Source organism: Dromaius novaehollandiae, chromosome 2, assembly GCF_036370855.1.
Source record: "Dromaius novaehollandiae isolate bDroNov1 chromosome 2, bDroNov1.hap1, whole genome shotgun sequence".
NCBI lineage: Eukaryota > Metazoa > Chordata > Aves > Casuariiformes > Dromaiidae > Dromaius > Dromaius novaehollandiae.
The window spans coordinates 65,018,212-65,035,883 of NC_088099.1; the positions used below are offsets into that span (position 1 = coordinate 65,018,212).

A 17,672-nucleotide genomic window follows, 5' to 3' on the forward strand; every position below is an offset into this window, starting at 1 on the left:
TCAACAGCTAGCTCCAAATTTAGATATGGAGACATCTTCATACTTCTCTGTGCTCTAAAGACATTAAGCTCTACTCTGACTCCTTTTGATTTACATTAACCGTCTCTCTCCCTCTAGGATCTTCTGATTAATAGAACACCTGCTTTCCTGTCTAAAGCTGAAACAACAACAAGCTTTTCAGATATACTTTGGCTCGTGGTGTACCTTTGCAATTATATTTATAGGAGTATTTTAACCCAGAAAAGCACACTTTTTTCTGAGTGTATGTTTAATTATGACACATTTTGCTGCACGTTCAGACTGGATTGTTCTGGTATCATATTGCTCGTGGCTGTAAGATTTCCAATGATACAATGAAAGTATTTATCTGGACAGATGCTGCTAGAGTGCCTCAGCATCTCTAATCACTAACACATTTTATCTTTTCAAACTTCCTAGTGAAGAAAGAATTATTCTTGCAGCTATGAGATCAAAACTGAGGTCCAGGCTACACCAAGTGACTCTCTGAAGATCTCTTACAATCTCCCCTCTCGAGGGGCATCTATGCCACTTTCAAAGGACACTTCCTAGTCACCGTGAAGACCAGGCTCACGTGCCAGGAGGACAGCCAGACCAGGATGGCGCGTATCCAGCAAACTCACCACGTAACACATTGCCGGAAACCCTGGGGCTATGCCGTCAGCAAGGAGCCACAGACACACTGCAGAAGCCCATTAAAGCAATTGCTTGCATGGACGGATGGCAAGAGAGAGACCTCTTCTCTGGTAACACAGGCATAACCAAGAAGTCATTGCATAAGACAGGAATCACACACAGGGTATTACAAGCTCCAATTCAGGCTCCACCTTTACTCATAGTGCACACTGAAGCACTCTGGATGTCGGATAAGTGGGGTACAGACTGTTCGGAGAAGAGCTCTGCTGCCATGCCACCACTCCTTGACAGCACATGGACTAGATCAGATCAGTTCAGATGTAAGCAGAGATGGGAATGCTTAAGTCAGCGCTGAATTGGGCCCACTCTTTCATAGTCCCCTTGTGAAGTCAATTATCTCACCAATTGTGCTCTGCCCTGTGTCTCTCTTTCCCTATTAAAATGCAATAGTGGGAGGGAGAAATGCAAACACGCAAAAGTGATAACTGGCTGTTATGCTTTCTACTGATTTGCAGGTAGTGAAACACTAATGGCAATGCCATCTCTGAACAGTACTCTGACACAAGAAAAGCTCCTTGGGAAACAGGTCCTCACCTCAACACCCACTAGGAATAAGTTCTCTTAGCTTTCTCTTTTCATATATTGCTCTGTCAACATCAGTTCTTGCTTCCACTGAACCAGCTGGGCTTTACTAGTGACTTCGAGGGGAGCAGGATCGGACCGTTCACTGATTAAAATGCAAAGCTGCAGGTATCTCCTGGATGGGAGGAATCCCCAGAGGGAAAATTTGTCTGCATTTTAATTCAACTGAAGCATTTTAAGGCTCTCATTTACACAGTTCATTCAATAATAATGTGCATGCTGTATAATGGGGTATCTGATTTAGCATGCTTAAGTGCTTTGCTGGAGCAGGGCCATTTCTAGAATTTGAAGGTTTAGTATGAACATATCCTGAAAACAGACAAGGTTGTTTGGGGAACCTTTTACCTAAGTTAATGGGCTTAATTCTGAATAGGATCAGCATAAAAGGTCATTTTTGCAAGGGGAAAATTGTAAATGTCTTTGAGTTTCTTTCTTTTTAGCCTTGGCTCCTAAGGAAAATAAGTTTAGAAGGTCACATTGTGAGTAACATTTATGAGTCTGTCTATTAAACGCTCCAGTAACTTTTAAACCTGCTGGCCAATTTCTACTGAATTAGTCAGGAACAAAAACAGTCTTAAAAGTTCAGTTCCAAAAGTTTCATGAGCAGGTAGAAGGACAGAGTAAGGAGACTTTATTTGTGTGTCTGCTGCCAGGAAATCTCACCCTTTATATAATATACCAGAGATATTACAGAGAGAGATGCAATGAACTGTAGGAAAGCTTCCACTAGAGCATGGTGTTTAGATACCAGAGAATGGAGTCATTAAGGCAGAAGTACAAAAAGAAATGCTTAAAGAATTGCTTGATGGGGGCTGGGATAGGAGAAGAAGAAAACAAAGAAAAGAAGGAAAAATCTCCAAACCCTAACATCCTTCTTAGTTTTGAAAAGCAGAAAGGTGAAGATTCTGGGTTTTTCTTCCTCCATCCATTTCTTCTCTCCTTATCCCTTTCTAATTAAAAACCAGCTTCTATGAGGAAAAGAAAATAAAGAAAAAGAAAACACTCCTCATTAAAACACTTCCAGAAACATTTCAAAAACACCAAAGAACGGATTAAAAATTTCCCCCCAAAACTCCACACAAAAAACAAACAAAAGGATTGCATTCAGAAAAATTTTAAGTGGGTTTGACTGACCACTGTATCTTACAAACATTATATTCATCCTCCTGATTACTTGTAGTTTCAGCATGACAGTATAAAACTGTCCTCCCACCTTAAGGTGGCCCCTATCAGAGTGGGACAGAATCAAGCTGGCAGTTTATAACTGTTCATATTATAGCCAGTAAGTATAGACTTCTGTCTCCAATGGCTTCAGTCTGCTAATTTTCTTACAGGTACTAATTTAACTCAGTGGAAAAATTGCAAGGAGTTTCTTCGTGCAAGGTTTTTTTGCGTAAAAACATTCAATCAATAAATTGCCAAAGCTGAATATTTGGAATAGTGATGTACATTTTGTGTACTTTGAAAGCAAAGAAAAGCCTTTTTTTCGTACAATCCACATCCTCTGTAGGAAGAGGCTGAAGATGAGTGATTTCATTTGAGGAACATCTGAATCACATTGATTAGCTTGATGGATACAGAACAGGAAAGCTGCCAGGTACAGAGGAAGCTGGGCATGTCCACAAGGCAGTGGAACCAAAAAGCAAATTACAGTATAAGCTTGCTTTTTATTTTATTTATTTATTTTTTTAAACCAAATGTTTTCACTTGGAAAGCTTGGGCACTTAAAGTTCTATGCTTCTTCAACTGACTGGTCAGTTAATCAGCATATTGTTTTAGTTTTCAGAAGGCAAGTAGAGAGTGGTTTTCAAATAAAATGTATTTTCAAATAATAAATAATTAAAATGTTCACACATGTGTTTAGTTGAAGTAAGATTTCTTTTGGAAAAAGCAAAAAAAGAATCTTTTCTTTCTGGGAGGAGAAAGTGGGTAAGTTTTATCTGGTAAAATAAAATTGTGACATTCCTGGATGTTGATGTCCAGAGACTGCGTACCCAAAAAGGGTTTCAGAATAAACCCAACATACCCACGCATCCTGCAAAAGTACCAAAAGTCTTTAGTTTCTACTTCTAATAATATAAAGGAAATGATAGAGGTTGGCCCTTCTGGAGTAGTCAGCAGCCCACTCCGAGGCTTTCTGTATATCAAGTCAAGTCTACAAGTTCCTTTAGCTTCCAAAATGCTCTTTTAGGAGCAAAAAAAAATCAAGACAAGAAAATTCTTACATTAAATTTAAAGTTTTGCTAATAGATTAGTTTTTCTCAAATTCTTTATATTCAAGTCTTAAGTGTTACACATATACACATACCTTATAAATAGAGATGGTTGCCTGTTTCATTTAATTAAGAAAAAATATTGAAAGTATTTCCTAAATAGTTTTCATGTTTTTACAAACTGAAAAAATATTTTCCCCCCTTTGGTTTTTAACTTCTCGTCAAGTGAAAAAATTGAGGAAAGGAACAGTAAGAGGAGAGAAAAGAAGCAAATTGCCAAGCTACACACTTAAAAATCGAATATCAATAATTTTCATTGATGTAAAAAATTGGGCTTTTCTGTTTGTTTGTTTTAACAAATGAGAGGATTTTCCCTTACCATTCCTCCCCTGTTTATCAGAAACTGCCATACTGTTAGCAACTTCACTTTTACCTTTTAATCACAATAGCCTTACAAGAAAAAAATATTTGTCAGCCATAGCCCTCCTCTCTCATTCTTTCCTCCGTCTTCTTTTGTTGTAGGTCTTTGTCCTCCCCTGCACCCCACCTTTGCTATTGGTACGCTAGGTCGGAAAGCAATTCTTTGCTCCATGCCAAGAACCAATTATGGGATCCACAAAAGGAGCTGACAAAAGCGACTCTGTCTCTGCTCTCAGCCTTTTGCTCCCTCAGGCCCTAAAACCCAGAAGTGAACGTGCATGGCCAAAATTCGCAATTTCTCAGAAGAAAGCAGGCAGTCATTTTAGTGAGTGTTTACGGGCTTAGAAGTGGTAACAGGAAAAGCTGAGTATGAGCATCTCTAAGGATGGACAAGAACTTTGGTATGGGTATTCTCACCTACCTGGAGTAGAGATGACAAAAATTTTCATCTATTTGCTTTCTGTAGCTCTCTGTATAAATGACTGCTTTGAATCAGTCACATCTTGCACTGCAAATTTCCTTGCCAATTCAAATGCCAACCTTCAAGTTTGGTTTGGCCCATTATGTGTAAATCAAGCAGAACTCGGTTTAAATAAATCGGTTTAAAGTTCCAAAACACATGTACACACACAAACCACATGTGTGCATGCAGCTGGAGACTGATGTTCAGTCCAGCTTGTTCCTGATAAAGCGCAAGTCTCTCTACTCGCATGGGCGCAAGTTTCTCCAAATTCCACTGGCTCAGGGGCAACAGGGCCTGTCTGGCATACTAGCCATGGACTAAAGGTAAGGCTCACGGAGTTAAACTTCTCTTATTTTGACTGAGGAAGAGGAGAACAGAGAATTCTGTTTCACTTAGAATAAACATTTGCAATTTATCCACAGACCACTTGCCTTGCAGAATCGGGCTACAAGGAAATTAAAAGCAGAGAAATGTCTCTACCTTTAGTCAGGGTGGGGAATGTGAAGCTAATGGTTTTTCCACACTTTACAAAGTAGGTAAATAACCAGCCACGAGTTAAATATTAGGAACATGAGATTAGAAAGAGCATTTGATTCACTGGAGTCCAGCCACACACACAGTGTAAACAGAAAATATTTTGTTGTATTCGAAGGAATTGTCCTCCATTACGCTAGGGCTGATCTGTGCCTCAAAGTCTGCAAAGCCCCAGGGACTACTTGCAATCCTGTGGCAGGCAGCAGAGCGGAATATAAAATACTCCCTTTCCAAGTGCTCTTACCTTTACCCAGGATTGGCTCTCCTTCTCCGGGCCTTTCTCAAGGAACGAGAAAATGAAAGAGACTGACGACCCTAAGTTAGGATTGAATAACTGGAACTGAACAGCAAAATTTCATGTTCAAGGTACATTCAAAATATATAAAGAAGTCAGTAACTACTCTGTATTTTTTCAACTTCTAAAATCTTGTCACTGGGTTGGATCCTTTCAATGGTTATTTACTGCCTGAAATCGGACCATCATAGGATAAATAAAACAAATGGATAAGGCAGATAATTCTTACACAGAAGAACATAAGCTCACCTTCCCCTTTCTCCACCCCAGCAAAAAGAGTGGAGTTTATTATGCATAAACTCTTTTGACAAGCAGGAAATTGTAAATTGTCATTTTTTGTTCTGTCAACTTCTTATGTTAACAGTGGAGTTATCTCATCATACAGGTGCTATACAGGAGCCTATTCACATCCTATACATGAGGTATCTGAACAAGAAGTGTGTGCAAGTTTGTCTCACTGTCCTTGAGCGGGGAGTTCATAGTTTTGCAGTGACGTTAGAAAACAACATGGCTGTAATTTTGGAGGGATGGAATAAGTTACATTCTGTCTTCTAAAATAACATGTATTTTAGTTTGGAAAGTTAAATGGTGCCTACTGCATGTACTAAATATATATTGAGAGTCATGGTAGTGACTTGAAGCCAAGTCAGGGAGACAGAACTGCTGTCTTATATACATATACGGAGTCTGATTCTCACACTGAGGTGCTTTATACTGGGAGGGAACTATAAGGAGACCTTAAAGTGGCTGTGAACATGAGCAACAGGTATATGAGAATCATGCCCGCAGAATTTTTTTTAAATATACAGAGTATAGGGACAGATGATGGGCACGCGATAGATTGCCTGGGCAATTTATCACACCACTTTGACTGGATCATCTATCATCACTCTCCCCTGGCAGGTATCTGAGCACTCTAAACCCCATGGCCAGCTCCAGTTAAAAAGGAGCAAAAAGAGAAAGATTTCTTCCTTCCATTTAATTTCAGCTGCTCAGTGAAAAAGACAGCATTCATTTCAATCCTCGAAGATCAGTCCTAAAAAGAAAAATGAAATCGTGACATGTAAAAAAGACATTTAAGGACATTTGGAGACTCCCTTCTGTCCTCAGTTTTAGTCTCTGAATGACTGAATTGCTGGTAATGAAAACATCTGTCTGTGTAAGAGGATGGATACTAAAATAATCCGCACATGCTTATAAAATGCTAAAACTCATGCTGATAAACCTTTCTAGCAGAACATCTCTTTTTATATTGACACTAAACCAGACCTACTGCTACATACTACTTCTTGAACACATATGCAAGCTCGATTCACTAACTTTCAGGCTCAGGACGAAACTCTCATAAATATACAGGTAACATCTATGCAGTGTGAGAGGAGACACACGCCACCATCCTCTGCAAGAATGGCTACTGCACAAATTTGAACTTAAATCTGGATCCAGTCATCAAAATAGCATGACAGGCAAATATGATTTATCTAAGTTTTCCTATTTGTGATGAAATTGGTAAAAAAAATAGAAAAAATATTTTTTATTTTCTGAAGAGAACAATTCCGTAACAATGCCTAATTTTATTAAATCCTTAAAGACTGAAAATCTTTGTATAAATGCAATATCTATTAACTTAAAATTAACTTTTAGCAATATTCTTACTTGCTACCTATTGCAATTACATGACAACCTCGGCTCCCTCTGGTGGCCAAAATAATAACAAAAAACTTTTCTGTGGCTACCAAGTAAAATTTGTGCCTCATGAAGCTTAATCTGTTTATAATTTCACTAGATTTTGTAGGAGTTGAGGACATTTAACATGTATCAGAACAGGATTAATCATAAATTATATGTCCTTATTTCCTAAGGACACTGAATATCACAGACCCTGGAGTTGTAATACTTGAATTGTTTTGATTTATAAGCTATCTGTGCATTTATGCCTCCTTGTAAAGGGCTCAGTAATACCTCCCAGTATTTTCCCTTTTGCTTTCTTCACTCGAGATATCTTGCCCTGAAGGAGAATATGCAATGCTATTTGGTAGCACAGAAAGAGCCTGAATAAATTAAATGCATTTCCTACCAACTCCAGTAAACCCATTTTGGTGGAAAACTACTATAGTCTGTTTGTCATCAACTTTTCCATGTCATTCTCATCAAATTTCTGTTACATCCATGGATAAAATGCAAGGAGTAAAACCAGACCTCTGTACATTTACATCAGTGCTAACTTAAGACTCTGTCCTAATACCTAAACTGACATTTCCTCTTCTCACTGAAAAAGACATAAGAACTCTCATTCATTCCCAGGAGCAGAATCAAGGCCTTTTTAGAAATCCTGGGCTGACGCCTAGAGTAAGTAGGGCTTCCGTAAGAGAATTTCGGCACTGAGCTGGTGCTCAAGAAGTTCCATGAATTCACCTTCCCATGACTGAATTTGCTTAAACACTTTACCCCCTTGCACACACATTATTAATGTATTAACACTGTATCTATGCAATTCCATTGAATAGATATGGATTTAATGAGTATCACTGAAAGCTCTTTCCAACACTGTATAAAGTAATGCGAGGTTTTAAGCAACATGCTGCTGTTACAGCATAGTTCCTTATAATTAAGATGATTTCTTATAAAGATACAGCAGTTTCTCGTTAGTTCATTTTTCCCTTAGGTCTGTTTAATACTATATATGTGCTGGTATTGATGAAATTGTAGAAAAGGATATGAACTAACTTATCAGGGACTATTATTATTTTTTTTTTTTAACTCAAATTGCTGGCTAGCTAAAGTTGGTCAATGAAATATTTTATACAGAAGTTTCACAGAAAATATGCCTATCAGCATTTTTAGAGGCAAATTTTGCATTTTTAGACAAAAAAGAAATTAAATTATGGCTGTTTAATGAACTTTTTGGCTTTTTACCTCGAACATTTAAGGTTTGAGCAGACAACCTGGAAACAGACAGCTTTTCACGGAAAACTTCTCAGCTATGGGAGAGAGTCATAGTTAAGTTCTTTCAAGGCAAGGAAACTTTTCCATCAAAACTGTAATTAATTTAAAAATTCAGCCTTCCTTTGAGTTAAACTGGTGACAATGGTATATTCACAAAGAACTGCTTTTACAGTATACCATACTTGTATATTCTATTCAATATAAAAACCTTTGTTTCACCACTTCATTATTCCATTTTTATACCAGTGCTAACTCCACAGGGCACGTAACTTCATGAAGTTACAAACAGGATGTAAACAGAGTAATGAGAATGGCTAAATTAGGTTCTTAATCTTCACATTGTGCACACCTACTAGTTTTTTTTTTTAAGACAGGAGAATTACAATGAAACCACTGTCCCGCCTTAAGAAGCTATTACAAAATTCAATTCGACTCCACTTTTATTAGAAGACCCTTAGGGTATTAAGTATACTTTCCAAGGCATCACTTAAAACTTACTAATTACATGTCAAATTTGTATTAAAAACCGTCAAAACTCTTTTTAGTCATGTTTCATATTATCTGTAGGAATGCTTTGCATTCTTACTCTCCATTTTGCCTACCTGGAAAAGATTCAAGATGTACATGATTATTCGCTTGAGGGTAAAACAATAATTTTTCATGATTTAAATTGGAGTGATGTATTGTGACTCACTCATTTAAATAACATAGATGTTTTAAATCACAGTACATGTCAGGTCAGAATAGATCTGGGGGTGTGCACCACTGCAACTCATAAAACCTATGTTTATAATTCAAAATGATTAAAAATACATGCCTCATGGGCCATTCACATGAAGAACTTTCCTCAGTGAAAAGTTTTAGGTAAGTAAAATCTTATAGCACATATATTTTAATTATAACTCACAGAATATTTCTATTACAACTGAAAAAAAAGTAGACCCGTGGAACAAGATTTATCTTGAGCAAATAGCACTTGCATCTTTTGTTACAGAAACAGAACACACGCTTTGATTTCCATAGGATGTCTCCAGCATCGAGATAAAATTTATCATAGTAAGCATCAGTATGAAAGCAGAAGTAAAGCTGATGAATCAGTGCATGTTGTACTGATTCTCAGCGTACCTTTAGGCCCCTCATAAATCTGACAGATCTTTTTTTTTTGGTACCTTTATCGATAGCCAAGGTATAGCAAGAATCTTGCACTTCAGGTTGACTAGGCCATGCCCAGTTCCAGCTCTGTTCCAGCGGAACAAAACAAACGTGATGAGGGAAAAAAACAGAACATATCTGAGAACGTAAAATAGTATACCTGGACTGAAAGGAAAATGTTTTTGAAGGTTTTCACAAAGTTCTTAGTACTGAAAGTAAAAAACCTTCCCCCATGCATGCACTCTTTGAAACACCAAATCAAATTAAACAGTGATTCAAAATAAAGAGAACCATTTGAAAAAGAACAGACAAATGTATGGATAATCATTCGGAGGCTGATATATAGATTTTATAACACACCATTCAGTTCTGGGGAACATACCTCTCAAATGAACGTGAACCACAGTCAAAACTATAATCAATAGTAATTAAAAGAAAATGTGCAAGTTCAAAAGAAAAGAAGCCAAAATCTCAGTCAGAAAAAAAAGGTTCTTTTTCAGCAGGGAAGGAGGAAAGAATCAGGAGAGCAGAGGCAACAGGAGGTGCAGAGGTATGAAGGTCATAGGAAGAGGCAAGGTCTGTCAGACGCGCTTGGTATATGAAGGGAATGATGCACAACAATAAACTGTTGGGGAAAAAGAGTAAAAATGATAGAATTATAAATATTCTGTAGACAAAACAGCAGAATGGCTAGCATGCTCAGTAACCTTAAAGAATGAGATTTCCAAAGGAGGTACGTGCACACGTCTTGAAATTCAGAGGCATTTTGTAATCCCACAGCTCCCCCTCAGACTATGAGACTGACTTCCTGACTTCATGTATAAGCTAACTTGACTCCAACAACATAACACCTCTTGATATTCAGTATGTCTACGAATTCAGCTTTACTTGGACTGAACATTAATACTCGAGAAGGTATGTGGCAAATGATGTTGGAGACTGAACTTCCTTCTCTACCCTCAGATCAGGCTTTAGGAAGAAGAGAAATGATAGTGGTGTGAGCCTGCAAAGTCGCACTTGCATGTTTTCACGCTCTAAAGACCATCTCTGAGAAAGGAAAGGCTGGGTTGTTTGACAGCTGCCTTCTGTAGCACTGCATTATGATAGGTGAGCAAAATTCTCTACTCAGCAGCCTGCTGTTCTCAATTAATTTAAAACCACATCTAAGAAAATGTGGTTTCTTCTCTGTGAGTTTCTCTACCTATTTTTGTTTAAAGTTAGACTATCCCTAACGAATGTGCAAGACTAGATACATGTGTAGTGTTTGAAGAAATATGATCAAAATGTTTGTGAAACTGTCAGGTCTTTTGCCACATGGGCTGTACTACCCATTATTATATCAATGATATGCAAAATATTAAAAATTGGATATGGGGACAAGGCTCCTTTCTATTCTGTTTCTTAAAATGAACCTTGTATTACCCATCAACTAGTAGTATAAATGTCATCTATGCAAAGTAACTGGAAAATGCTTACACAGACACCTTCTTTCCCTTCAAGCTTTCTGGTTAAGTGACGATTGATTGTTTTCATTCATAATTAAAACAAAGATAGATTCAAAACATGATTTCATTTTTTTAACAGAAGACTTTCAGAAATTTAAATATCAATTAATCACCAAACCTTTACATAATGCAAACTCTGACTTCACTAGTACTTTACCCAGTGTAAGAGTGAAGTGGATTTAGAGGATTTAACCTCAGGATCTCACTCTACAAGAAAGTAAATTACTCTTTTTCAATCAGCTTTTTAATTTCATACTGCATTTCTACCTGATAGTTCCTAACAAGCCAAAAAAGGCCTAATAATAGAGGCTCATAGGAATAAATCTGTTCTAACGGTGCACTTGCAAACATTTCAAGACAGCACATTTAATTGCTCCTCTACGTACTGCAAACTTTCAATATGTGTGTTCCTTACCTACTGTAAGTAGTAGAGAGCTCACTATCAACTCATTTATTGAGATCTTTGTGATCTATGTGACATAAGTAAACACCATGCAACAGAAGTGACAATCTCCATTTCTGTATTACCAAAGTGCAACCAATCTTAAAATCACAAGCCGTGAACAATCTGATTAGTAAGACAAGAAAGGAGAAAGGATCCCATAAACACACCATTTTAGACATGCACACAACACGCAGCTAAGGGTCTATCAGACCCAAAATTAACAGGAAAGCTCATTTAATGAGAATAAAAAGATTAAAGAGCAAAAACCATGAAGAACAATTGCACTCTTGTTTGGAGGAGCGACTCTTACCATTACAGGCATGAAAGCTCAAATATCCTACCAAAGGACCTATTCATGAATGTCTTGGGCTCTACGTAAGTTTGGAAAACTCCATGAAGAGCGATTACCACCATCGTTTATGAAAGGAGGATTCCTCAATACGAGCTTCCCCAAGCACAATGGGACAACTGTGTCCTTGCTGGGACGGAGTGAGAGGTGGGGCACGGAGCCTCACAAACAGTGGCAGATCATACGGGGCAGGAATTCAAACCCCACACTATCACAGAATTTTACTTGCTGAATGGGAATCGCAATCTTGTGAAAGACAAACTGGTGCTGACATTTGCACACTCGGCAAAACACGACCACAATCTTCATCAGGGAAAGCTGTTTTTAGAGTGATTTCAGAACAAATATGCCTTTCATCAATATCTGGCATCAGCAGCTTATTCTCCTTCCCACCTTGTTCTATGAGAAAACACACTTACTGTGGTTAGAGTTAGGAGGATTGAAAACTTTGTTCTTCTTTGAATCTACCGTCAAAGTCCTATTTGCAGTGCTAGGGGCATTCTCAGGCAATAAAAAAATCTCATTGCAAAACTCTGTTCTTATACCGCTCAATTGCGACGGTATCTAAGCACCTTTCAGACTGGCATTAGGCAATATAATTAGCATCTGTCATGTGTGCTGCTTTCTCTCATGGGTAAAACTATACACACACCGAACATCATATATCTTAGAAGAGCAGAGTGTAATTAAGAAGTTTTCTGTGTCCCTTTCCAACACTTAAGTCTCTAAAATGCTCTCCATGCTTTACATGTCTAAAATATCCACTAAGCATTATCCCTTAGCTCTCAGTAAGCTGAGGATAATAAAAGCTCATGTAATGTTTCCATGTACAAGCTTAATCAAATCATTTTGGCTAGGATATTGTGTTTGTTTAAGAGCAAATGATCTGGCTGATAAAACCAGAGCTGCATTGATTAAAGTGTATTTGATCACCAGGGTAGATCAGGAAAGCACTGCTAAATATTGTAATGGTAGACACTCAGGTGAAGCAGAAATATTAATGCAAAGAAGGCCACAATAGATTTTTAATAAAGAAAACATTGTAGGCAAGCTGATGGTATCTAATAAAAAAGAAAATATTCCAAATATCACATGATTTCTGTGCGTATGCTGGTAAGAATGAAAGAGTTAATCCTCAATAAAATTTAGGTTTTCCATTAGCATGGATCTCCTCAATTTCCTTCTCTCCTCACCACAAAACTTGTCAGTCTGCATCTCCTCAGCACAGATTTGAAAACTAATGCTTTGGATTTAGTTGATATTCAAACACACCAACATTAGTATATCAGAGCCAGAGCTACCTGCAGAATAAGCATTATGAAGACAACATCCTGGAAAAGACCTTTGTCAAATTAGCAGTTAATGGAGATGTTTCGTGACCCTATGGTTAGGGGACACTCTCCCTTCTAACCTTCAAATAAGCGCATCCGCCAGATGCCGTAATGAGCAGAGCTTCACCGCCTTTACAGGCGCTACATGGGTGTGCAGGGCAAGCCCACAGGGAGTATTTGACATGATCAAAGACTTGGATTGTATACAAAGATTTAAAGGTAGTCAATGGATAAGCACGAAAAAGCAGCATGAAAACATGCTTTTCACAAATACACACGGATGTGGAAACTATCATATTTCTTTGTCTGATAAGAGTTGTGCCCTGAGGGGAAGAGCACACAAAGGACTATCCAGGGATGGCAAGGAAGATGTACCCATTAAGACAGGAAGGCCTTTAACAATATACAGTTGGTGTAAATGGTTCCATTTTCCTGAAGGGAGGCACCCTGCGGTTTCCAACCTAAACGGATAGACCTCTCAAAGGAATTTCTTGGGAGAGACAGAAAAAAACAAACACTGAATCAATACGTAACAACAAAGTTTTGCTTCCAGCTGCACAAAGTCGCACAGTTTGATGGTTGTTTTTAAATATTTCTACAGAATGGCCAGGCATCATTAGCAAAACCGACTCCAAACATGTGCTTCATTTACATTATATTAATTAGGTACACTGCATTGGGCATTTCAAAAGAGGACAGGCTGGAAAAAGGAGAAGAAACAGACATGTATGCCTAGTGAGCAGAGAGGAAAGTCTGGAAAAGTTACCCCTGAGAGTAACCATCAAAAGAGATGAGACGCAAATACATATATTTCGTAACATACGTTTAGGTACCAGCTTTGTTGGTGCTGTAACATCTGCTTCTCTGTGAGAGACTGCTGGATCCGTACTGTCTGTGTCAGGAGGAGGGTAAGGTGGGGGCGGGGGAATCTCTAACTGGGGTGGACCACGTGGGTTGCCTCTAGGAGGCTTTGGTGGCACCTGCCGTCCATCACCTACAGGGGATCAATTGACCTCAAGTTACTTCATCGCCAAGGTAATGACTGCTCTGTTTGTCGTTATGTCTTAAACATACATTGATACTTCCCTTACCCGTGCCCAAAGTCTCTCTGGATCTAATTCTTCTCTCATTTACCTGAATATAAATATGGGAGAAGGAGAAGCTAGATCTCTCTCAAACTGATGGCCGTGGGTCCAGAATCAGGCCCAGCAAACACAAGCACATCACAACAAACGACCAAAATCTTCACTAGTGCTTTGCCAAACATAAGCAGGAAAAGAAACAGTGAAAAAATGTGAAAAAACCTATGTAGAGCACATGAGAACATGTGAAAAATGTGCTTTATTTTCATCTCAAGTGCCAAACTGCCTCGATTTGTTGACCTCTAGAATCGTTATGTGACTACTTTCCTGTGTCCTTGAGAGAAAAAGACAAATGCCTCAGATCAGTATTTTTAGAAAGGTATCTTGACTTTTTTTTCCTTTTTCTGAGTAGTTGTTTTATTATTTTGACATTATGCAGAAGCAGCTGATTAAGCTGTTCTTTGCAAAACAGTGTTTTGAGCTATGCGTAGAAATGCTTAGAACTTTGGCTGGGGGTTTATTTCAGTACTGTGCAAAATAAACTAAAAGAATTCATGCACCTTTGCACTATATTGCATTAACCATCTGCAATGTCAAAAACGGCTGCCAGTTTGTAGCGGACAGAGCTAGAGCTAGCTGACGCTAGCTGAAGCTGTATCTCCTCCCTTTTTAGCTTTGAGCAAAGAGACATGCAATGACTCACAGATCTAAATCTGAAAACACATTCACTATTGTCGTACTTGGCTATTTGCGGCATTCTCTGCAAATTCAGAGGACTCCTGTAGCGTCTGATCATATTTCAAACCTTCTCTTAGACTTATTTAAAGCTCCAGTTCTGTCACGTGCATACAAGTGAGCATTTACCTCAACCAATCTTTCAGGATCACTTAAGGCTTGACTTTGGCATTTTAAGATGGATTAATCCTTAGATTATTATCTCCATAAATGCTGATCTTGCAATCCAGAAAGTCCTTGGAGGCTGAGGAAAGCGTGCTGAGGAAACATGACTGCCTGCTCATTCTGTTCTTACACCCTTTCTCAGGCATCTGCTATCAGTTGTTGTTGCAGATGGATGCTGGCATAGAGAGACCTCTGGCCTGAGCCGTTATGACCACTCCTATACTCTCAGGCTCACGTACTGGTGCTGCCGAAAAGGGATGTAGCACCAAGGAGGAGAGAAAAGATTAAATTCACTATGATGTTCTTAGGAGTCGCTAGCTTCTAGAGATTCAGGATATAATTTAATGCCTGCAAATGTGCAGATCCTATTTGATTGCTTTGAGAAAACTGGGCACAATACTTCAGGGTTAGAATAAGTAATTCAGTGTTAAATACTTCAAGTGTTCCATTTGCCAGTTTGAGCAAGTTTTTGATAGGCTCTTCTGCTTTGATTCATCTGGCTAGGTTGGGAGATACACAGGTATCTTTAATCCTTTTTCCACCACGCTGCTGTCTATTTCCTGCAGTGCTTTTCCCCCCGTCACTACTGTCTTGCTTTGTTCACAGCTTTTCCCTCTTGCTTTCTGAGCCATCTGTGCTTTCTCATCATTTTCTTGCAAAGGCCCCAAAGAGAGGCTGTTTTACCAACCTTCCTTTGCTGTAATTTTCTCTTGTTAATGAATGCATTTGTTCAAGAAAGGAGCAGAAAATGAAAAGCACTGAGGCTGGGGCTACTGTGGGACAAGTTCTTTGTTGGTGTAAACTTGGGAGGCGCCATTAAAGTAAACGATACTATGAAACCTTACATCAACAGAGGCTGGCCAGCAAGCCCTTATGTATACAGCGCTCAACCGATAGAAGTGGTCTGTTCTGTTTCATCTGTAGCATTCCTAGCACTGCCATAAAATAAAATTAACACTTACAAAAAGTTAAAGCACCAAATGTCACGAGGAAGTGACTGGCAGTGATAGGGGAAGGCACCAGGAATGACAGACCGTGACATCAGCAATGGTTAACAGAGAGCCAATTTTCTGCAAACTCTTGTATTCTGTGGCACAGTGATAACGTTCCCCTTAGAGGGTTTAAATAAGAGATGTCGATGGAGTTGAACATGTCACAAGATAATGGACTCCTGCTGCTACATAAATGCTGAGGCATTAAATGTGAAGCATTTACCGAAAATAAATGTTGGAACAAAGCCAACAGGTTTCTTTCTAAACTGTGAGGCACTCATAATGTAAGCAATTATGCATGATAGGATGTCATATCTGTGTGTCTTAGGCACTTTACGAAACATGAGGTCAAAGGCATGAACTGGAGTGCACTGAGTGTGTTATGGCACTTGAAGAATGATTCTCTTAATGTTCTGGAAAAAAAGTTCCAATATGTGGGGTAATTATCTCATAGCTTTACTCATCATAAAATCACTTTGTTTGCTAAAAGCCTCATCTTGGGGTCCTCACTCAGGCAAAGCTCCCACTGATCCGAATAAGTTAGCGTTCAGATAATGACAGAGATCTGGGAGAACATTTTTCAGTCCTTCTGCACGAAAGTAAATGTGGTGTCATACAGCTGATTACAATTTCTTTATTGTCTCCAGCTATGTATGAAATTTCTTTCAGAGCACCACCAGTTCTTCTCTCCTACTGATTAACTAAAGACTCAGTGGATATCAATTTGAAATAGGATTAAACACTAAATTACAAAGATAAACTTCATTAAATATAGTCAGTTGATGTTAAACTGTTAGAGGACGGAAGGAAAATGAAGTATCTTCAGGCTTTAGGAACATGAGGTGATCCTGAGCTAGCTCAACTGTATTTCAGTTCAGTTCAGGGGAACCCCATGGATTCAAAAGCATTCAGTATTGCCTGACCTGTCTCTCCTCACTTTCCATTTACTAATCAAACTACTGTGACTTTACAGGCACAGAATGGGCCCAAGAATAGTATTTTTCAATACCTAATGCATACAAAACATTCTGCTACTTTTTACTACTATGGTAGCCTGAAAGTGCCACTAAGGTAAAAGGTAACATACAAACACTTATTTCCAGACTTTCATTCTGCAGAACAAACGTGTTTTTCCTCCCCCGAGTTACAAAGGTCCCGGCTCACAGCATAAGTGAGTTATGGAACTGCCAAACAGCAAGTGTCTAAAGCACATGCGGGGGATTACACAGAGACCAGATCATCGCTCACCCATTGTGCTCTTCCGCTTGTCCTCCCTTTCTTCTGTCCTGTTTGGCATGGCAGGAGTGGGTGGAGCAGATGGACTTGGTGGAAGAGGGGCACGTCTCTTCTTTTTCTGTAAATCGTTTAGGGATGCTCCTTGTGAAATCTAGCAATTTTGAAAAATACAAATGTAAAGGACGTGTTCTTCGGATTTTCTAAGTTATCAGTAATGAAAAAAAGTCTAATCATCATATGTCTTAAATTCCTCAGCACACAGCATCACCAAAATGTTTATGGTGAGTATTTATAGTGACAACAGGAGATTAAAAAGAGCGATCAGAAGAGGTGTAGTAATACTGTGCTCAGAGAGGGAAAGGGGGAAGAAGTGCATGTGGATGTCACAGCAGAAGTATCAGTCTGGTATACATTTGATGCTTTTGTTAACAGGTAGTTAAAGAGCCCAGTACTCAACCATGCATGGTAGGACATGACACTTGACGTAAGGCCTGATCAATAACATGCTCTATT

At 38.7% G+C, this 17,672-nt stretch overlaps 1 protein-coding gene across 6 annotated transcripts in view; it reads right to left on the reverse strand.

Moving 5' to 3' along the window:
- The window catches only part of COBL (cordon-bleu WH2 repeat protein), a 169,034-nt gene that overhangs the window by 34,350 nt on the left and 117,012 nt on the right, over positions 1 to 17,672 (reverse strand). For 5 of the 6 annotated variants that reach the window (XM_064506701.1, XM_064506699.1, XM_064506698.1 and 2 more), the window contains 2 exons: positions 17,172 to 17,310; positions 13,773 to 13,943 (listed from right to left, as the gene is read on the reverse strand). In XM_064506701.1, the coding sequence (XP_064362771.1) occupies positions 13,773 to 13,943; positions 17,172 to 17,310 (310 nt within the window). The remainder of the gene's footprint in view (positions 1 to 13,772; positions 13,944 to 17,171; positions 17,311 to 17,672) is intronic. The other variant, XM_064506702.1, reaches the window with a different exon arrangement.